Genomic DNA, 23,880 nt, shown 5'->3' with positions numbered 1-23,880 from the left:
TGTTTCAAGAAGTGAAACGAAGTCTCTCTCTCTCTCTCTCTCTCTCTCTCTCTCTCTCTCTCTCTCTCTCTCTCTCTCTCTCTCTCTCTCTCTCTCTCTCTCTCTCTCTCTCTCTCTCTCTCTCTCTCTCTCTCTCTCTCTCTCTCTCTCTCTCTCTCTCTCTCTCTTTATTTATTTATTTATTTATTTATTTATTTATATCTGTAAATTACTGTTTGTATAATTAACTTAATTTCACAAATATCTATTGCTTGCATTAAACTCCATTACTCTCATTACAACTGGCAGGATTCATAAGATGCAAGATACCAAGATAGAAAGGAGCCAAATTTGTTTGGCTAAAATGCATATGACATAAAACACATGAAATATGACATGTTTTCTCCGGATAACAGACAGACTAAATGGCAGACAAAAATATAATATTATGATGTGAGAGATTTAAAATATTCAATTTAAAATATTACATTTATTGATATGAATGCGTACAATATTTGAATTGCATTTATTCTATCTGAAACATGTAGTTGGATGAAAGTTAGCTTTCCTTGTTTAGAGTATAACAAAAACTTTCTATGTTTTCTATTTGTATGTACAAAGGGGAGTCTTGTCAAAAGTGGGAGGGAATTTGCTCGGATTTGCTATTTATCCAGTAGAACTAGGTCATGCTCATACAAAGAACACTTTAATGTGTAGACAAATGCCTTGCTCGTGAATTACTTATCTTCTTTCACTCAACGATGAACTCCACTCGAACGTCTCAGTATTCAAGCACAGGCATACCTGCATTGGGCTGATAAGATGGTGTGTTCAGTTCGATTAAAAGTGTTCTGTAGAAAAAAAAAAATCGAGACGAAAGAGCATCACTGGGAAAAGTGTGGCTACCTTCACTGAAGCCCAAACTTGGGCTGTGTGGATGCCTCCACTGGGGCCAATACCAAGCACTTGCCCTTGTTTAAAATAGCTAAGTCTTGACATTATACTATTCACTGAACTCCATCTCTTCCGTTAGCCATTTCATCGCCATTCTCTTTTCAATACGTAGCATTGCACTTACATTTACATTTTAAACTGATTTAATTTAAATCATTTTTTATTCAATCCATGCTGTAATGGTATATCAGAGCCAAGTTCAAATCTACACAATTGATTGGGTCATTTTGTGTGAAAGGTTGACTATTGCTAAAATAAAGCCACTTCTGATCAGGCAGTATGGGAGGTATTTTTGGGATTGTGATAAAAGATGTCTGTTACTCTAGGCTGGCATAGCGATGGTCATTTGTAAATACTATTTATATTGCCGGCATAGCTGAACTGAATGTGTAGATGATGAGTCGTCTTTATAGTTTCCTATATAGCTAGTTTCCACCTCACTGCCAGATAAGCTTTGATTAACTAATTTTTTTCTGTCCCTTCTATAACTCTTTCAGGGAGTTTTCCACAGAAGCCTCCAGAATATGAAGTTGTTAACCCTACAAGAGTGGACGCCAAAGGTCACTTCCTGTCCAACTTCCTGCCCCACCATGGGAGCCGCATCCAGCGACGACATGTCCTGGAGAAGACGAAGAGCCCAGAGCGGGTCTTCTACCACTTGTTGCACAGAGGCAATAGTTTGCACTTTAACCTCAGCCTCAACTCCCACTTCTTGGCCACTGGCTTCTTAACAGAGAGGAGGTACGGTGGCCTGGATGGGGCTAAGCTTCAAAGACACACCTCCTCTCTGTGCCACTTCTTAGGGGAGGTGTGGGACGAGTCCACTGGTAAAGGAAAAGCTGCTATAAGTACCTGTGATGGACTGGTAAGTGGACACTATACAAACTGTCCCGTAAATAATACTTGTGTCATGTCATGTTTTTACTCATTGGATTTTGTGGCAGTATGACAAGACTTTACTTTCTGAAGCAAAGAGCTAAGTTTTGTATTTGTCTTCCATTGATTTGCTGTAATAGACGGACGCATTTCAATCCCATCAGATCATCTGGAGGTCAGTGTCAACAGGGGTCAAGGTTGAAAGTTAGATCTTTGATGATCTTTGGTGTAGAATCGGAACTGTTTGCAACGCCAAGGTCAGAATCCACGCCAGGGGCTCTGGAGCTATGGGGGGCGAACATACCCCCTACTTTACTCCCCTTCTCTTATACATTTTTAAGTCGCGGCTCACCGTATCGCCGCAAATGCCCATGTATTGCAATACTTAACACATTCATTTACTAATATTCTCGGTCTCACTTACATTTCACCACAACTCCTAAATGTTTGCAAATTCATTTCTTCCTCCATTTGAGTTGAAATTTGTAAGAATCAGCCCCACACAATTAAGTAGGGGGGACGCTTTCAGAATTCGACAAAAAAAAGGAAGAAAACTCAACAACAATGTTCTGTCCACTCTGACTGGCTGTGCATCTGTGTGATGTGAACTAGCGTAACTCGGCTGTGACTTGGGTGGGAGGGGTTTTAGGTGTGTCACTGTTACGATTCTTGAAAAACAAAGAGAGAGGTAAAGTCTGGCCAGTATTGCTTATTTGTAGAAAATAAGTTTAATTTTATGTTTAAAAAGTTTAAAAAAACTTTAATCATAATAAATATGAATGCATATGAAGTTCAGGTGACTAAACATTAAAAGTTGATTTGGCCTTTCTTTGAGAATGATCATATGGAGGGATCAACTTGAAATATAGCTAATTCTCTTATTTTTTTGCTTTTTTATTACTCAATAACTTAATGCAGGGGCAATGAATGATGATGATCTCACTTATATGTGACAGCCTTTTATTGACCGAAAAAGTTTGTGTGTGTATTGTTTTGACAGGATTTTTTACACATATAATGATTCAACTGTCTGTTGTTGTATACAATGTAGACTGAGCTGCATGGATATGGTCTGTACATTTTCCACGATTTGCAGTAAACGATTTGCAGTGTTTTTTGACAAGTAAAAAAAAAGAATATTAAAACAAGAGAAACGACACAGGGAACCGACAATGGAGCACTCGGTAGCGATCAGAATGTGATGAGGCCATTTGTGCGGTGGCTTACAACTTGCTTATTCTATAATATCAACAATCATAATGGTTACACACTGACGGTACTAAAAAGTAAGGGGAGGAGTTCGGATTGATAATACAAGATCTGCTTTTAATTATTAATTAACCCCTAACCTTGTCTCAGTTATACACATAATGAACGGCCCCTAGTTACCCTCTGTCCATAAACTCTTTTACTCAACGGTCTTTGACACACATACCACACTGTGTGGTAGAACTGACAAACAGCATTGGTGACTTATGCAAAGGCACCCATTTTATTACTTGTAGCGTTCCTGAGGTGTTTTTTACGTGCAGTGACTGTCAAAGCATCTTGTTCAATATGAGTTATTTAAAATTAGGTCTTTCATGTTCCTTATATTCACTGGTATCTGCCTCGCCATGGGTAATTTATGAATGAATCCATACTTGATTACAAATGCAAGCGCCTGACAAGTCCAATCCAGAGTTCTGATGGTCTTGTCAAGGAGATTTTCTGGTGATCCACTCACACTCGGCTATCTGACAGTTTGGAGAATAAACTCTGAAATCAGGGGGTTGGGAAGGTATGTTATTTTATGCCAAGATGGAAAAGATCGATCATTCAAAAACCATAAACAGCTGAATCAAAATCTATTACCTGTAGGGTTTACCATTTTTCAGCCGGTGGATATCAATTATTGCCATTGGCCTTGAAACAATGCTAATGATGTTGTTTAAATGCATGCATTGGATATTCATTGCATCCCTAAAGAGATTATTGGTGCCAAGCCACTCAATTGTTATCGTATTATTTGTCTGCCTCATATTCTTTAATTATCTCCTCTTACAGTTTTATAGGTATAAAAACACATCAAATGGCAAAGAATTGTTAATATACTGGTGAAGTGAGCGAATCCTAGGATTTTTATAATATTATTATTTAATATTCAAGGTGAATGGGTAAAAATGCTACAATTAACCATTCCAAACCTCAACATCTTAGAGTTAAATAGAAATATGTTAACTTGTTACGAGTAAGTAAGGAGGTCTCCAAAAAGAATTGCATCGCTGTGGCCACAGGGGGCGCTATAACTAGTGGTCAAACCTAAACTGCCACGCCTCACACCACTCTGCCAAAGAATTGGAATTCTGACATTATTTGACATGCTGACCCTTTAGGCAGTTGGAAAATAAAGTTTGGTAAGCCTTGAAAAGATTGTGAAGACTAAACCGTAAATCCAAATGACCCAATATTTGGTAGACATGCTTCCTAAACATGCCTGGCCTAAAGTAATTTCGATTTTTTTGCTGAATTATGAACATTGATTATGCAAATGAACCCCCATTATTCAATCAATCACAAGTCTGCTTAAATGTGGCCCAGGTAATTACCGGGCTTGGTCTTTAGCCTTACTTACATAACATGTTAGCATGCTCCAGGAATATTGCGCATACAACAAGTTAGCTCATGCAACAACATGCATTTTCTTCAGAAAACGCACATGCAGCGACATGTCTAGTTTATAAAGAGAACATGACCGAAGTCATAAACGTTTGACATGTTCATAACGTTTATGACAAGTTCATGACAGTGTCATGTAATAGTTATGACACTGACATGTCACTCTTATGTAGATACCTTCAAATAAAGTGTTACCAAACTCTCTTAATACTACTGCATGGTCAGTGTCAGTACATAGCAATCAATGAAAAACAGAATAAGACCTATGAAGTGAAATGACCTATGTAATGGGGAGAAATTACTTTTGTATTTCTTGATTGCTAGAGCTAATTTTAAGTTGCTCCAATACCTGAAATGGGTTGGAAACCATAAGCCCCTTAGACCCCATCGCTGTTATTAAGGGCTGGCCTGCTTCCGAGAATGTCTAACATTTAAAAAAGATGACATCTCAGTTGAATTCGCTTCACTTCTCACAATAATCATCCCGGCTTTACACTGCATGTGTCCGTTCAATACTTGTACCATAACATTATGGCTCCAGGCTGTCTTATCTCCTCATTGAAAGTGCTGCTTCAAAGTCGTGTTTGAAGATGACATGTGCAATTCTCCTTTAATAGTCCATCAAAATTTTCTTATCAAACTGTGTTAATTTTGTATCTATAGCTGCCAAGCGTTTGAATGACGTGATCTATTATAAGAATAAATTCACCCGTCTTATTTCAAAGGGAAAAAAGGCGCCCCATCTCCCCATTTCCTCGCCACCACTTAGGTTTATCTCGGCAGAGCTTATTGATTCACAGAGAGAGGGAACACATCGTTGTATTTTCGTTTTAAATCGTTCAATATTACTATTACAAAAACGCATGGATGCAGTGGGAAAAAAAATGGTTGCTTGTTTAACCGTAAATAAAAAACACTGTCAACCCCTTGTTCACAAGGGGTCCGACCCGCATGTAGAGGTAAGGTATCGACACATTTTTTCTACCTGGGATGCTCCTGGAGCTGGATTGAATGAGATGGATGTAGGAGTGTTAGAACAGCATGGAGTAGGTACAAACATACTTACAGTCTTTTAATCCCTCTTGTTGAAGTTCACTTACTCAAGGCTTTCTACAACCTTATCCTTGATGTGTTGACACATCCCCTTCCTCATCTCTCACCGGTTGAAATAGTCCTCCTGGTCGTGAGTGTGACCACCAGTCCTGGGCTGTCCACGAGATTCTGTCCCTCTTCTTTGTAAAGTGTGTTGTTAAATTGATCTGGGAGGTGAAGTGGACAAAGAAAAAAACTTTTCCATTTCTGCACAATAAGAAATGTTTGAGTGAATGAGTGTTCATGTGACCCTGAGCAAGACACTTAACCCTTACTGCTCCTGACGAGCTGGCTGTCTCCTTGCATGGTTGACTCTGCCGTTGGTGTGTCAATGTGTGTATTAACCGATGTAAGTCGCTTTGGATAAAAGCGTCTGCTTAATGCCCTAATTGTACATGTTTCTGACGTATTAATGTTACACTGCAGCAGTGGAAAAAGTGGTGGTGCTGATAATAGTTTCACAGGGGGAATCATTTTTCTATACAGATCACGTGAGTGAGTGCATCCATCCAAGGATAGGACATCTGCTGCTTGCATCGTGCACCCACACAGTTTGGAACTAAATCAATAATTGTGATAGAAGCTGTCAAATCCTCTGTAGTTTTGATTCTATAGGTCACATAGATCTCTGATGGGAAATATATGAACGGAACACTAGAACAATTACAGTGTGGGTGGGAACCTCAGGGACCTAGTGTTTCTCTGCTGGTTTTTATATTCCCTTACCTTATTCACAAGTAGGCATCTTTTTTGCTTTCTTGATTGAGCAGTCCCTATAGTCTATTGATTTATGTAATTGGTTATAAGGCATTTGAACAATTTCCATGACATTTATTCAGATGAAGATCATACTTTAATTATATTTCTATAGATAATATATGTATGTCGTAATGAGGGTGCTTTCCTTCTATTCCTATCAGGATCTATTTGTCTTTCAACGATGCAGAGTTATGTGTACATTGAGTTTACTGCCAAGTATTATTGAGGTCAGCAGGACATATGCCATATATATATATATATACAGAATATACATTTATATAAAACAAATTAATTATTCCAATTAATTTCCTCCTCTAGAAAGAATAATGCAAATAAATCAAATGCAAAGGACAAGAATCTATTAACTTTAGTTTGTGTTGTTACGATATATGGCCTTGATTTTGTCCTTAAAGCCGCTCTTGACTAGCCGTAGGATTTACGCCCAGTGTTAGTGAGAAGAAAGCTTAAGCCTAGATGGTTCAACCGGTGTAACAATAAGGTCTGATGTAGAACGCCAAGTTACGACTGACTTAGTTTAAGACTAGGCTGTAAGCCCTGTTGGTGCAACCGGCCCCAGGAGTACGAAATTCAGAGTGGATTAATGTAGCTGACACTGAGGTTTCTCTCGGCAAAGATATTTATTATTTATTATGCTTATGTTTATGTCCATTTATGTGGATTTATGTGAATAACAATTCAAAGTAGTAACCGCTTGAGGGCAATTTACGTTGATCGATTAATTTCAACCAAGAATCTTAAATATATGCGCAGCTATGGCTTGCTCATTGTACATGAGTCTTATCAGATGGACCACTGCATGGTCCTGAAGGTAAGGCATCCATGTGAAATGATAGATGGGGACAAGGCAGCTGACAAACACAGGCAGGCAGCTGAAAGTGAGATGGAATCAGGCATATAGCTCTTCATATTTAGGGGGCAAGACACTGGATCAGGGGCCAACTCCAAGGCCTATTTCAACATAGGCTTTGGTCAGAATTTATGGTAATCCCACATTTTTCTGTTCCAGTTCAGACAAAAAATCCTGCCCACATAATTGCGAACGTTAATTATAAATCATTTATTATAAAAATTGAATGTAATGTACTTCTACAGATCTTTATAATACTACCGTTCTGTTGTTGCAAAATGCAGGTTAGAAACTTTATTGTTTACATTAATATCATTTGCATTAATAATGCAAGCCATTGAATCAGATTCTGTATCAAATTAATATAAATGCTGTCCCACTTTAGTCCTCCCGCCAACATTCCCAGTCTCTTCAACATTCCCAGTCTCTCCAACATCAACTTGTGGCTGCTGCCCCTTTCCCCGAAGGTTCAGGGGCCCACCGCTACCACCACTGGGGCTCGGCACTCGACACTCAGGGGTCCTTGTCCTGGCCCAACCAGGCTCATTCTGGCCCCCCTAATAATCCTCCTGTACAATTGGCTGACTCATTAATTCCCTCACTCTCCACCTCAAGCTGGTGTGTGGTGAGCGTTCTGGCACAGATTGGCTGCCGTGCATCACCCAAGTGGGTGCTACACACTGGTGGTGGTGAGTGAGGTCCCCCCCCTTCACTGTAAGCGTCTTTGGGTCATTGAAAAGCGCTATATAAATATAATTAATTATTATTATCTAGAAGCGTTAACAGCCATAAAGATTTCACACATGCAAATAAACACACTTGTGGAATACATGGGCCAAGAAGGATGCAGGGTGGTGGTGTTGAAAGACAGTTTATTGTAAGGTTTGCCGACAATAGCCGTTTTCAGACATGATACATGACGCTAGTGCCCCATGTTGCGACGCAGGAGGTCTTCCTGAATGTGTGCGGTGATGGCTGGTTTAACCTGTTGCACATTGATTGCTCAATGCGCAACAGGTGGCAGCCTCAACCGGCCCCAGAGTCCAATCAATCTGATTCGGGCCAGGTGAGGCTGTTTAAACCGTTCATCATCCACACACACTCCACAAGTAAGTAAACAGACGGATTAAATGCCCTATCAAAATTCACAAATGACATTCATTGCTATAAGAATTCAAAATATCCGGAGATGTACATACATACACGGGTTTAAGGGTGAGGGACCTTACCCTAACACTAACCCATGCAAGGCAACTGCGAAGTGCTGTCTTTTAGTGGCCACAGGTATGAAGAGCACTCAGATTAAGAAATACCAGCTGTTTTGATTTGCTCTTGGGAAACACACAAATGTACACAAATACACACTAGAATAATCCTGTGTTGTGCGTAGACAGGGCTGTTCACGGTCTCTGAAGAGGAGTTCTTCATCCAGCCAGTGGAACGGACCTCCAGTGTTTCCGAGGAACCGCAGGCTCATCTGGTCTCCAAGCGCCACAGCCCCCTGAACCAGAGCCCCGCGGAGCGGCCCGTCTCAGGGACACGGCAGGCTGACAGCAACAGCACCTGTGGCGTCCAAGGTATAACACACCCACTCTGTGTATCCTTCACCACACCGCCAGATGACCAGCACAATGCAATCTCTCTCACGCACGCTCACTGTCTATCGCCTTCGCTCTCGCTCACACTCTCTGTCCTGCTTACGCTCTCTCTCTCTCGCTCTCGTGCTCCGGAGTCCCATTTGTAAACTAGTGGCCCCCGTCCCAAATTGCTCTGTTCTGTGTGGACAAGGACGTTAGGCGTCTATCAAGACTACATTCTAGAAAAGCATGCAGTCCGAGTCATCTCTATTTCGACATTACCATATGCAATCAATGGATCATGGCAAGGTTTTTCCATTGCAGCAAAGGGAATTGTTATTAAATATCATTGTGTTAACTTAACGTATAGCCCCTCTGATGAATAACCATACGATTAATCAAACCTGCTTCTAGAGCCTTGTGAGTTCAGAGCAGCGTTCAAAACCAAACAGAACTATTTTAGATTGTTTCGTACGGGCATTTTCTGCCGAGAAAAGTCTATTCGAATTGAAATGTTCTTACAGGTGCAATATGATAGAAATATGCTCAGGCCAAAATCCTCCTATTGTTATGTAGAAAACACCATGCCTCATGAGAAAGGGGTTTTCAAACTGGGTATCAATGACTTCAAACAGTTCTTGTTTATCGGCGGCCATGCGTAGATCCTCACGGAGGTCTTGAGGAAACGGAGAGGCAGCGGCGGCGCTGGGAGAGCCGGCGCAGCGCCCGCAGAGGGAGGAGGGTTCGCCAGCGCTCGGTCACCACCGAGAAATGGGTGGAGACGCTGGTAGTGGCTGACCCCAAGATGGTGGAGTACCACGGGAGCCAGGGAGTGGAGAGCTATGTGCTCGCCGTCATGAATATTGTGAGTAGCCTACTTGAACTAATGAGGCAACAGGGCGAGATGTGCAGCAAGTTAGGATAGTATCCCCTGGTGCACTCGCCATGTTGGCAACTTCACCAGAAATGCGTGCAGTTATTCTGGGGGAAGGGGTTTTAAAAGTGGCGCTGTGATATTTATTATCATCAAATTTTTATATTTATTGAAAAAAGTAAGTAAGTAAAGTGACTCAAATAGTGTGGTTTGTTGCACTTGCAAACAATGTATTATTAAACTAAACGAGATACTTCGATGATTAGAAATGTGCAACCACTTCCCCAACATGATTCTCAATGTGTAATCAGTGGACTGCCTCATTAAGGCTGTTCTTGTATGATTTGAGAGTTGTAAAGAGAGGGAGACAGAGAAAAGAACAGCAGAAGAGCGAAAGATTTCGAAATGAAACGTCCAAAATAACGTCCTCTCCCTCTCTGCTCGGCAGACATGAGCCGGGAGCAGCCGTAAATCGAAATGGGCTCATACAAAGGCCAGCGCAGTCATCTTGTAATGGTTATTCCCACAGTTCATATGCCTCACATATAGCTTACAGATGTCTATGGCATTTCTAACAAATTGCAAAACATTAACAATAGCTAATAGCCCCTAAAGCTTGCCTTAAACCGAATGCTTCCATATTGTACTTGAGGAAGCTATTTTCAGTGATAGTGTAACAGGCCTTAAGTCCTCAGCCAGTCTATGTGAAACATCTGTTGGATGGTATAATTCCGCCCTTCAGCTCAACCTTTATATCTCCCCATGCTTTCAACCTTCCCAGGGTCATCAACGTTTTATTTTTATATACTCCATGCATTTTTTTTATGAAATTACAATCACAATGCAAATTTTCTAGTCAAGTGTATGTTATTTGGACCTCCTGATGGAACAAATAGTGTGATGCCATTCAGCGTTTGAAACGCACTGCCTTCAATTGCCATGTAGAATGAATTTTTTGTTGTCCTATATCCACTAATGAAAAGCAATTTACTAGAGAGGGCATAATGAGTAAAACATCAAATGGCATGCTTGTCTCGGATGAGTTCGGCCCCCTCACTGGCATATTCTAATATTCTAGAGGGAGTCCATAATTTAGTTTACTTTCTATTAAATCATTATTATATTAGTATGCTGAGGATGTAATTAGGCATTGTTTATCTGTAACATAATTACAAACATGATCATTGCACTCTTCCAAACATTTAACTATAGATGTTCAAAAATAGTTTTATTTACCATGTCATCTACGAATTGGCTCCTCTGAGCACAATAGAATCTAAAGTGAAGTTGGAGTAACAGGAAGTCTGACATTCAAGTCTGAGGCGTAGCAGGAAATGAAACGTATGCCCTCTGTGTCTTTAACAGTTTTGTTCCTGAGTCCTTCACCCTTTCCTGTTGACCTTGAGAGATATTAAAATGTTTGCAAACCATTTTCCACTTCACATAAAACATTCAACGCATTGTGCAAAGAAACATATTCCACACATTTCTACGCAACCAAGTTACTTTTGGACAGTGTTCTTGCCTTTTCATTGATTCATCTGTTTCACTGTTATCATCATTTTGCCTATGGAGGAAGTAGGATTTTATTGAGAAGAAGTTGAACGTCTGAACATGAGTAATGATTAATAATCTTCAGCGAGTAAGCTACAAAGGATGTTTAAACCCCAGGGAACCTGGGGGCAGCAGCCCTGCAGTCATTTATAATTCATCTCCTCTGTTGACGTTTTTACTTTCATTTGGGATATTTGTATTAATTTGTGGAAGTGTACTTAATCTACCAAGTATATTATTAATAAAACTACTTGACAACATCATGATGTTAAGATATGTATGACTATGCACCAAGACATGGTTCAATTATATTTCATATTTGCAGTCCTCTCACGGATAAGCAGCCTTTAGAAACCTTGAGCTAAACACTCCAACCGAGAAACGAAGCATGCGGACTGAATATTATTATTATTTTATTTTTTATTGAGGCCTACTTTTTTGCATCACGTTTATGTAGGATTTTCTTTTCTATTTGCAACACTCGCATGTTTCATTATTAATGTGTCACGCTTGTGTTTCAGGTTTCCGGGCTTTTCCGCGATGCCAGCATCGGAAACGCCATCCATATTGTGGTTGTTCGTCTCATCCTACTGGAGGAGGAGGAGGTACAAAGAAAAAAAAAAATCTTCCTTACTGCATAAGTTAAAGGGTGTCTATTTGAACACCACGTGGGATGTTGATTAGCTGGAAATCAGCGCCCTTCATTATCTGACTGGATGGACGCTCCAACGTGTGATGTCAAGAGAGGATCGATTTTGTATTGCTTGTACTTACTAATGACCATCCACTGTTGGTACAATAAGGGCCCTCTAATGACTACTCCCTGTGATGGACCATCAGAGAGAGAGATATACATTTAATGTACTTTATCTGTAGAGTTCAAATTCAGTTGCAGAATATTGAATAAGAAAGAGGAGGCAATCCGTCTATATGATCCTACACAGAAAACAGAACATTTCCTTTGGGCATAGCACCACTATTTATCTTATCCCATGCTAGATACAATGGCTAGCTCCTTAATTGATGTCATCTTAAGGCCTCACTCAGACCAAATCAGGCATTGCAGCGATTCCCACAGACTGCGACGTGTCGCTTCATGGCCCATTTGTGTGATGTCATGTTTAAGGTTATACAGTTTTGGAAAGGACAACACGGCGGCAATCATTCTCTTCTATCTCCACACTTGCTTGGTAATTTACGGAATGCTACAATGCTAGCGTTGCAAGGTAAATAAGGTTATTTTTCCCATTGGCATTTTCCAGTCTGATTACCACCTTAGGTGATCGGCCATCGCAGTATGGCCTCAGGTGGCGTTTCATGCCTTTCTTTCATCGCTGCATGCCAGCTGCGTCTTTTTCCGCATTCCCATGTGGTCCCAACCACCGCAGCTCAGGGTTATCTCCTGATTTGCTCTGAATTGGCCTTGGCAGAAGCGCAGGTATTCACTTATGGTCTGAAGTCCCACACCATCTCCCACACAAGTCATAAATCAATGTGAATCACTGATTTATGATCAGTTATTCAATTATAGAAACACACGGTTATCGATGGCACATTTAAATGATTTTTGTATTTAGTGTATTAAAGCCCCCAATTTGATTCAGCATATTTCCTGTTTTATTTAACCCTATTTATGGGATAAAGCCGTTCCTCAATTGCTAAACAAGGGTTACCAAATATCACCAAATAATAGCCTATCTATCCAGCAACAGTGGTGAGCCAGTCGATTGTCTAATCCCTGCACTGGGGGTTGGGTTTTATAAGAACTGTGATGGGAAAAACAATCACCCAATAGAAAGACAGTCTCTTATAGTTTGACAAACATTTACTTATATTGGGGGGATGTATTGTACAACTGATCACGAAAGCCATCATCCAATCCAGTCTTTTTTCTTTGAATTTCTCGTCAATGATCTTGCATCTCCTTACAAGTATTTTGTTGGGGGAGTGGGTTAACAAATTAAATACATTTAATCATGTGATTATTTTGACTTCATTGATTTCCCGGCATGTGTGTCCGGTAGTAGAAGTGTTTCAAAATGAGAAATAATGTGGTTAAGGTCTGCCGGAATGTATCATTTGTCAACCACCCACTCCCTCCCCCACCTTCCCCATTCCAGCGCCACCCACCCGCCCGTCAGCAGCATGGCTCCAAGCATCGCTCAATGTGGGAAGAGATGTTTCTGCAGTCTGCTTTAGTAATTCTTCTTTAATCCTGAGTTCAAAACCTAATCGAAGTGAGGGTGTGACATGCATAAAGTAGGGCCCGACCGATATTAATTTTTGAGTGCCGATGCCGATTATTTTCAGAGAAAAATTACAATTTAATCGGCAAAAAAAAAGAAAAAAAAGCCTATAAAACGTAGTTTTTGATACTTTAAATAACACTTTTGACGAATCTGTGAATTGAATGCAGAACCGTTGAGTGCTTTAGAATACATTTACAGTCAAAAATTAGTGCAATGTAAAATAAATAACTAACTCCCAATTTGCTGTGCTCGTGAGCGGTGACTAACACGTGCGTGCTGAGCAGTATGGTCTCACCGTTAGAGTCTACAGTATAACAAATTAACATGGCCTGGGACCTAAAGAAAAACAGGCACAACATGCTCAAACAACGCGTCTTGTGTACATTGGTGAGGTGAGCGCGCAGCTGCCTGAGCGAGCGTGCTTTCATGTTGTACGGTAAAATTCAATCTCCTCTTTTTTACTCCAGCTAAAGTTGTTAGTTAGCAAGGCGAGTAGGAGCGCAATCTGCAGGATACTAAGCGCAATAACATTTAAAAAAAATAAATAAAGAATTAAATAAATAAATAAATCGGTTGTAATCTGCGTCTTTTTGGCAGATGTTGATTATTTTCAAAAAGGCTATAATTGGCCAATTAAATCGGCAGGCCGACGAATCGGTCGAGCCCTAGCATAAAGCATTGTGTGCACACACGCAGAGGCACATGCAACCGTGTACGCATGGGCATGCAACTGCATGCACGCACAGGCACACACGCACAGGCACACAGGCAATGTGTCACCCATGTAGAGTTCACAGCAAGAAAACAACAAAGGGGAATTGAATTAAACGTATGCGCTCAGATAGATGTTTGGGGGAGCATAGAGTCAATGTAAATTGTGAGTTGGGAAAGAGAAAAAGTGACTCTAGACAGCTGATGTGATGAACGCATCGTCCTTGTGATTCCAAATGAGCTTCTCCTTATCAATTGTGGGTCAGCGGTAACGGCTGTAGTCTTGCATTTATTCTGAGTTTGAAGTGTTGGCTTCAAACATTTGGCTTCAAAGAGCATCAGAGTATATTTTGCTGGCAGCATTTTATTTCCAGCATGTAGTTATCGGGTTTTATCGACATTCACACACGCTCATGCACCACACAGCGCAAACACACGCGCACTGCAAGGTAATTGATACAGCTCAAGAATGGCCCAGACTTACAGAGAGCTCAATACCAAAAATCCACTCCGCTACACTAGCAAAGTATATTCCTATTAGAAGCCTGAAAATAAAGGACTATTAAATGTATTCTTGTGTTCAGCAACATCGACTTGCCCTTATACAAATTCAGCAATTTTGGTTCACTTGAAGTGTGTATATTTTTGTTCGGTCTTCAAGTGTTCGTTGTTTATCCAACAACAATAATGACCCGTACCCAATGACTCCTTCACTGTCTCTGAACTCCTCATGCAGTTGATGCATCCTTTCCCCTCCATGTAATCTGTTGCTAGGAGGAGCTTAAGATCACGCACCATGCTGACAGCAGCTTGAGCAGCTTCTGCAAGTGGCAGAAAGGACTGAACATGAAAGGAGACGACCACCCACTCCACCATGACGTCGCTGTGCTTCTCACAAGGTACGCAACAAACACCACCACCACCACCACCATAACTACAACATCTACAATAACAACAATGTATCTGTGAGGGCAAAAAGAGCTGCAGGTGGATGTAAAGAATCTATATAGTTACCCTGAATCATAAATAAGATGAATAGAAAACCAAGGTTATATAAATTATATATATAATATAGAAATATAAATAATAATTCAAAAATATACAAAATGGTCGTACCGTCATGGTAACGTGGTAGCCCAAAATAGTTCACCTAAGGAACAAAACAGTCGGTCTGATATTGTGAACCAGAGTGTTTGAGTCACAGCAAACCGTAGGGAATACAATGTTGAGAGGAAACATATGACACTGCGTTGGTCCAGAGCAGCTATTTCTATTGTTTGAATTTCCATTGTTTTCTTCCCTCCTAGAGTGTGTGGTGAGTGGTGGATGATGGACAGGAAATTGGATTGGAACTTTTAGTCTGTTTGTTTATTTACGGTGTAAACCAAATACATGTCACCTCTATACACCTCAGATCTAGTCAGTTTATTTTATAATTTAAATGTCTTTGTTGTGTACATAGAATGTATACATAGAATGTGGTTTCCTAATTAATATGCGGGGACAATTTGTGTGTACAGATTTAGTTGTGATTCATGAAACATTGTTATAGAGGATGGTTGTTCCACCAGGTCTTCTGACAAACCTTTCACATCAGTTGCATGGGTTTGTTAATAATCCCAACCTTTTTTGATCTACTTTGGCTTTGATATTTTCAGTTGATACAGATTTTAAGGCTGAATAATATTCTTCAAATATAGGATGCTGTATTTTCACCTTTACAAAAGGGTTGGACTCCTGGAAAAACCAAATCAATGCTTGATGGAATTTTCATGGAATTGTCCGGTTTAAGACTCAAGGTTAATTGTTAACATTGTCCATGTCCAGAGGTAAATCAGCCATTGTTGTTGTTCAGCTCGCCTCATCTTATTTTGAAGACACGTTGACTTGTTTTGTCCATCCAAGGTAAGTGCATGCAAACTGCCATGGCTAGGTGGCTTTCTCCAATAGGGCCCTGTTTACTTGCCACTGCTCTTGCTCAAAGACTGAGCCGTGCACTGAACCGTAAATTCTGTGAGAAGATGGTGGCTGGGTTAGTTGATAATTTCAAAAATGTACCTGGGGTCTTAACAAACCGACAAAATCTTTTAAATAGATAAATCATCAATTTAGGGGTGGACGGCATTTTACATTCTGTCCAATACAATTATAGAAACGAAGAGATCAGAGTGAGTAAAATCAAAGTACACTGATACACCTCGGGCGTATCGAAGGCTGTTGGCAGTTGTATGGCAGCTATCATTAATTTAAGCCATTCCTAATCAAATTAATGAACGAAAACTTAGTCAAACTAATAATGTAAAGGGTCCTTGCATACCAATGTTTTAACCAGCCAACGCTAGTGCAATCTACAATCATTTCTAAGAGGATAGATTATACATGAGGTTAATGAGGGAATATGTACTTTACTTTTATAACTGCTTATCCAAATGTATTCTATTGGGCCAATTTACTCCCACTACAAATACCTTTTTCCAAAGTCTTTAAGATTGGAAAACAATATGGTCGTGGCGTGGGCATTGTGGGAAAATGGTGGGATATTCAGATAACATTTTCAGACCAGAAGAATTAAAAGGAAAAGAGTCCTGATTTGTGATTGTGGCGAATCGACAGATAAAAGCTGTTAAACTGAACAATCTCCTTGCTCTTGAGACCCATCTCCTGATATGTGAACATAAAAGCAACTTTTTTTTTATTTTTTAGATCCTCCCTACACTCCCAGATTAGCCAGAATCCACACGTGTAAAGATATCATACATTTCCTGTGACGGCCGCCATACAACATAATGACTAAAGTCGGTGCTTAATTTGTAAAGTGGGAGGTACCGGAACGCAGAGGGGGGATGGATCCGGGTGCTTAGTACAAGGATTAGAGGTAATGGAACAAAAATAAAATAATAATACTGCCTACTGGGGTTGTGCCGATGGACGATGTCATCGTCCGTCATGATGGTTGACATCAGGATGGAGGGTCACCATCGTGATGGCATGCCCCCCCCCCCACCCCCGCCCCGTCAGACGCACACTAATCATAGTCTCTTAGTTAACCTTAATACTTTGCAGGGATTGCTCTGTAAATTAAATGAGAATATAACTGATGCATATGCATGCTATATTAAATACGGCAGCCTTTGCCAGAGACGTGACGTGTTAGTCTTCCGCGTTCTGATCGCATTTCTCGAGGCGTCAAAATGTACAGCGAAGCACACTGCGGGAAAGAGGAATTTTCGTTTCCAAATATTTAGGTATTTAAAAACAAATATCTGTTTTGGTGTGTGTATGTTCAATTAAATGGTTTTATATCTTGAACAAATCCCTTGCAAATAGGAGGCACGCAGGATCAATATCCTAATTAAAGAGTTAGTCGGCAAATGCTGACACATTTAGCAGATTGTTAATTGACATGAGATATTGTAAACCTTCACAATCCTGCTCTGTGATATTTAATTTATCATAATTTCTATTAACTTGTGTGTGGCGCACAGCCGCACACGCATGTGGTTATGCTGATAACCGTTTTTTAATCTCTGCTTGCTCCTCAGATGCGGCGAATTTCAAAAGTGTCTGCGTGGTTTGTTGGCCCGCAGCTTTTCAGTGCGTCAACAGATAAAATAAAAATATTAATAAACAACATGAAATTATTCAGATTTGTTCTGTAAATTAATATATGCATATTATTATTTTATTTTAAACATGTTTGTATTTTTATTTTATGAGAGGTACCGGATCTGCCCAAATAAGTACCGGAACGCAGGGAGACCAAAATTAAGAGGTGCCGGATATTGTTCCGGCAGGATCCGGTGTGGGTGTCGGATTGACTCGGCTGCCAGATCGCTTCGGGGTCCTAGATGCGCAATAATGACGCACTTCCTGTAAACGCTGTCTTTTAAATGCGCATGCGTGTTTAATTAATTCAAATGTTATTCCCAAGTATTAACAATCTCCTTATGATTATTCTAATCTATGAATAATAATCGAATGTACAAATTATTGTTGCCTATACTTGGGTTATATAAAAGAAGAATCTGTTAACTCCATTCACTGAACGGGGCGATCCGCTTTATTTCCAGCGCTCCCAACACAGTCAAAACAGCGATCCACACGCAGTTACATATGCATTCATCAGTGCTTTTAGACGTGTTTCCAATGGCTTTGTTTGTGCGAAAGAACGGGCTGCGTTCAATGAAACCAAAACAGGTTGAGCCTTCTTTTTATGTCCATGATTGAGCCCCTTTTATAAACAACCCTTCCGGGTTTTGTCCGTTGGCTTGTGTCGATACGTCAAGTGTCGATGCGTCATCTGTAAGCGCAGGACCCCGAGTCGATCTGGCAGCCGAGTCAATCTGGTACCCACACCGGCTCAAATGAACCACTGACTAAAGTTAACCTTGAGGATAAGCTCTCTGTCTTGAAACATTTAGAGTTGCTGTTGGCATGGAGAGAGATTTTTTTTCTCACCTCGCCTTTCAGTCGCAAATAGCTGTTCTTTGTGGTAGTGCAACGATAAAACATATGAGATAGGATTAGGAGCGAATAAAAAGCAAAACGATTTTTGTTGCTCTTGTCACACCCCCGCCCTGTCCTGCCCCTCCTCTTGACAGGAAGGATATCTGCACATCCATCAACAAGCCCTGTGAGACGCTGGGTCTGTCACATGTGGCAGGCATGTGTCAGCCCCACCGCAGCTGCAGCATCAACGAGGACACTGGGCTCCCTCTCGCCTTCACCGTCGCCCACGAGCTGGGTCACAAGTAAGGAAGGGGCCCCAATGGGGGCTGGCAGTGTTGTGCCTGAACGCGTTCATTGAACGATAGTTCATGAACTCGTTCATATTTTGGGCGAACGTGAACTGAACGTACTGTTGTTGAGAAGGAAGATGTAATATTTTCGTTCTCTCAGTGCTGTATCCCCCGTTTTGTTGCTATAGTTTGTTGTAGGTCTATCCAATTGCGTCCAGGGGCATTTTGCGCTGGGTCAATTGGTGACGCCCTTTGGAAATCGAAAATGAACGGAGAGGTTCCAGACTAATTGCGGTGTGCAATTAGTCTGGTGATGGCAGGTTAATGTTTTACCGCTGTGTGTCGTATTTGAGGTCAGTACAGGGGCATGGCCAGGTAACTGTTAACCCGGTATTGACTACAACTCTGGGAAAGGTTTATTTTGCACTATAGAAATACTTTCAACCACCAAAGGGAAAATGAAAATGAAGGCAATGGAAGTTGATGCTGTTGCTAATTGGCCTAATACCTGAAGACGGTGCTGGTGTCGATAAACTGAAGTAGTGGATAATCATTTTCCCAACAGACGCATTTTCAAGGCCTCTTTGAATTATAAATAAATCAATGCAGTGGCTTCCCGATTTAGCTTATCTTCCCTCTGGGACCAATCAGCAATCTCCCAATGCTGACAGATGACAGAAAACTTTGGGCGATATCTGATCTACTATAAGGGTTAGGTCTATAAGGCCCAACCCTTATAGCAGCATCAGATGGAATTGGTGCTAGAGTATTGTTTAACAGTGAGGCACTGAAATAACAAAGAAAGTAAAAAATATAAATTGACTCTCCCACACCTAATTTGAAAGGTGTGTGTGCAGGAAAAATACTCTCACCAATTTGAACCTACACTGATCATATTTCAAACGTTGAATGATATTGATCTGCTAAGTGTGTGTGTGTGTGTGTGTGTGTGTGTGTGTGTGTGTGTTTCTTTAAACAATGAAGATGGAATTCTTTGGATGTGAACTGGAGGCAATCCCCAGTCCTCCAAATCAAATTAGTCTTGGACTAATTCCACTTGACCTCGATCCGTGACGACGTGGCCCCTATTGAGTGGCTGGTTTTACACCCCCCCGACTTGTTTGTTCATCTTAATGTTTCCACGATCCGTGGAGACAAACCCCCCCCCCAATACTGCCAAGCTTTTACCCACCTAGGACAGACAGACAGACGGACAACTTCTAGGATAACATAAGAACTATCAGCATCACAGAGAACAGACACCCAGAGGCCGCTCTCATAGTGGTTGGAGACTTCAACCGAGCTTAGGAAAGTTTTGCAAAAATTCTATGAACACATTAAACACGGGAGGCGGAATATGCTTGGATCACGCCTACATGCAGCTCTGCGACGCTTGCAAACCCCTGCTCCACACACCAGTCTTATATTCTCCAGGTGCCCGCCTACAAGCACAAGCTGAAAACGTCATCACCAATCATGCGCACAAGCCGATGCTGGTCTGTCGAATCATATGTTGTTCTCCAGGACTGTTTTGCCTCAATTAATGAGATTGAGGACTGAGTGGTGACGTCAACGAGATCAAGGAAGGAACGCTAGGTCTCATAGGAAAGGTGATGGAGGATGTGGTGCCCACGAAAACAGTCTTTGTGTATCCAAACCAGAAACAACTGATTAATTTCGACATCAAAACAGCCTTCAAAACCGGAGATACGACTGAAATAAAAAACGCCTGCTATAAGCTCAGAAGACTGATCAAGGCAGCCAAGAGGAATTATGGCAGGAAAATAGAGTCACAGCTGAGCAGCATTGACCCACACAGAATGTGGAAGAGACTACACACAATCTCTGACCACAAAGGAACCCCTAGCTGCACAGCCGACTACGGGGTCAGCTGACTCTAGTGTGTGTGTGTGTGTGTGTGTCAGAGAGGGATAATTTTAGCAATTTTTTAATTATTTAATTTATCTTCAGTGTGTATTGGCCAATCTGATTTGTTTTGACACGAGTGTGATTCAGCCTACGCATAGCATTTACGCAAACTCACAGCCAGACACAAGAACTCCTTCTAATTCAAGAGCAGCTTTTTCTTTAATGACATAGAAAAGATTGTTCCATATTGTGTTGTAATGCAAGCTGCATTGATTATTACATTGTTCATAGAAAGTCATATTTGTGACAAAAGCTTTCTCTAATAAAATATGAGATGAGTTAATTAATCTGTTGATGTCTTTAATGATCATCACAAAAGTGTTTAGCAAACTCTGAGTAGAAAGCTGGGTGTGGGTGTGGTGTGTGTGTGTGTGTGACCCCTCATCCAGCACTACCAGACAGCGATGGCAGAAAGCTCGACAGGAAGTGCAGAAAACTCTGCGGAACATGCAGAACGAGTGGTGGATGGAGAAGGCACAGGAAATTCAGTCATTCGCCGATATAAATGATGGGCACAATTTCTACAACGCAGTGAAGTCTATCTACGGCCCAAGAAGTCACTGCATCAATCCCCTGAAATCAGCAGATGGGCTTAAAGTCCTGAAAGACCAGGATAGCATCCTAGGGAGGTGGGCTGAGCATTTTAACCCCCTGCTGAATCAGAATTCTGATGCAGACTTCACTATCTTGAAGGAACTGCCTGAATTTCCCCCTATGGACCACCTAAGCCAACCTCCAACCTTCCTGGAAGTTCTGTCAGCTGTCCGCACCCTGAAGAATAACAAGTCTCCCGGCTCTGACAATATCCCTGCAGAACTGCTTAAACAGGGAGGGTATCTGTGCACAAGAACATTACACCAGTACATCACCAAGGTTTGGGCTGATGAAAACATCCCACAACAATGGAGAGATGCCAGCATTGTTACCATATTTAAGAACAAAGGTGATAAGGCCATCTGTGGTAAGTTAACCATAGGGGCATATCACTTCTTGCTGTGGCAGGCAAGGTCCTGGCCAAGGTGATGCTTCGAAGGCTTGATTGGTTGCCCCATCAAGTTCGTCAACATCCTCCGTCAATTTCATGATGGAATGACTGCTAGGGTGTCCATAAGAGGTCAAGAGTCTAGCCCTTTCCCAGTGTGCACAGGGGTAAGACAAGGGTGTGTGTTGGCACCAATGCTTTTTAACATCTTCCTCTTATGCATCACCCAGCTTCTCCACAAGGGGATTGAAGGAAACAGTGGGGTGACAGTAGAGTATAGGCTGGATGGTAACCTCTTTAACATCAGGAGGCTGCAGGTAAAAACCAAACTGCATAAAGTAAGGATACTTGAGATGCAGTATGCAGATGATTGTGCTATTGTATCTCACTCTCCACAAGGCCTCCAGTCTGTTCTAGATGCAGCAGTTAGGGCATACAGCAGGATGGGGTTGATCAATACAGCCAAAACAGAGGTAATCTGCCAATGGAGTACCAACATCCCACCCACACCCCCCATCTTCACTGTAGCAGGGTTGTTCCATCTTTCAGATACCTGGGGAGCATTATATCTGGAGACAACAGCATTGACAGTGAGGTCCAAAACAGGTTAAATCAAGCATCAGCTGCCTATGGGAGACTCAGGCGCCGGGTTTTTCAGAACAAGAACCTTAATTTAAACACAAAAATCAGTGTCTACCAAGCAATCTGCATCACCACCCTCCTCTACAGCTGTGAAGCCTGGGTTACTTACAGCCGCCACATCAAGTCCCTGGAACAGTTTAACATCCGCTGTCTGCAGCACATCCTAGGAATCACTTGGCGTGACCGAGTGCCGTACACTGAGATCCTTGGGAGGACAGGCTGCAAAAGTATTGAGGCCACAATCACTCGGCACCAACTGCGTTGGCTGGGGCATGTCACAAGGATGCCCTACAACCGTCTGCCCCGCAGAGTGTTATATGGCCAGCTACACCAAGGTCAGCGCTCTGCTGGAGGTCCAAAGAAACGCTTTAAAGACCAGATGAAAGTGGCGCTTAAAAAGTGCAAAATAAAACCTGGAGACCTGGAGAACATGGCTGCTGACCGCAACACCTGGCGGCAGCTGTGTCTAGATGGGACCAATACATTGGAGGAAGAAAGGACTGCCAGAAGACATCAAAGAAGGCTCAGGAGAAACACACCCACACCCATGACTGCCAGCAACACCAATACCATGTATACATGCCCCACCTGCAACAGAGCCTGTGGATCCAGGATTGGGCTATTTAGCCATCAGAGAACTTACCGGTAAAAGACAAAGATGGACATCATCATCGGACTCGATGGACAACAAAAGAAGAATAAGTGTGTGTGTGTGTGTGTACACAGTGGGGAGAACAAGTATTTGATACACTGCCGATTTTGCAGGTTTTCCCACTTACAAAGCATGTAGAGGTCTGTAATTTTCATCATAGGTACACTTCAACTGTGAGAGACGGAATCTAAAATAAAATTCCAGAAAATCCCATTGTATGATTTTTAAGTAATTTGCATTTTATTGCATGACATAAGTATTTGATCACCTACCAACCAGTAAGAATTCCGGCTCTCACAGACCTGTAAGTTATTCTTTAAGAAGCCCTCCCGTTCTCCACTCATTAGCTGTATTAACTGCAACTGTTTGAACTTGTTACCTGTATGAAAGACACCTGCCACACACTCAAAACAGATTCCAACCTCTCCACAATGGCCAAGACAAGAGAGCTGTTTAAGGACATCAGGGATAAAATTGTAGACCTGCACAAGGCTGGGATGGGCCACAGTACAATAGGCGAGCAGCTTGGTGAGAAGGCAACAACTGTTGGCGCAATTATTAGAAAATGGAAGAAGTTCAAGATGACGGACAATCTCCCTCGGTCTGGGGCTCCATGGAAGATCTCACCTCGTGGGGCATCATTGATCATGAGGAAGGTAAGGGATCAGCCCAGAACTACACGGCAGGACCTGGTCAATGACCTGAAGAGAGGCGGGACCACAGTCTCAAAGAAAACCATTCGTAACACACTATGCCGTCATGGATTAAAATCCTGCAGCGCACGC

General features: G+C 41.6%; 1 protein-coding gene across 2 annotated transcripts in view; it reads left to right on the top strand.

Annotated features, from left to right (window-relative positions):
* The window catches only part of LOC132471542 (A disintegrin and metalloproteinase with thrombospondin motifs 7), a 92,422-nt gene that overhangs the window by 1,106 nt on the left and 67,436 nt on the right, over window positions 1-23,880 (top strand). The window contains exons 2-7 of one of the 2 annotated variants that reach the window (XM_060070647.1): window positions 1,431-1,798; window positions 8,577-8,763; window positions 9,426-9,628; window positions 11,713-11,796; window positions 14,926-15,050; window positions 18,753-18,902. In XM_060070647.1, the coding sequence (XP_059926630.1) occupies window positions 1,431-1,798; window positions 8,577-8,763; window positions 9,426-9,628; window positions 11,713-11,796; window positions 14,926-15,050; window positions 18,753-18,902 (1,117 nt within the window). Of the gene's footprint in view, window positions 1-1,430; window positions 1,799-8,284; window positions 8,471-8,576; window positions 8,764-9,425; window positions 9,629-11,712; window positions 11,797-14,925; window positions 15,051-18,752; window positions 18,903-23,880 lie in introns of those variants that run through there. The other variant, XM_060070648.1, reaches the window with a different exon arrangement.

The sequence above is a fragment of the Gadus macrocephalus genome, chromosome 14 (genome assembly GCF_031168955.1).
Source record: "Gadus macrocephalus chromosome 14, ASM3116895v1".
Classification (NCBI taxonomy): Eukaryota; Metazoa; Chordata; class Actinopteri; order Gadiformes; family Gadidae; genus Gadus; species Gadus macrocephalus.
Note: the sequence above shows the minus strand (reverse complement) of the source record. Positions and strands in the feature narration are given on the sequence as shown.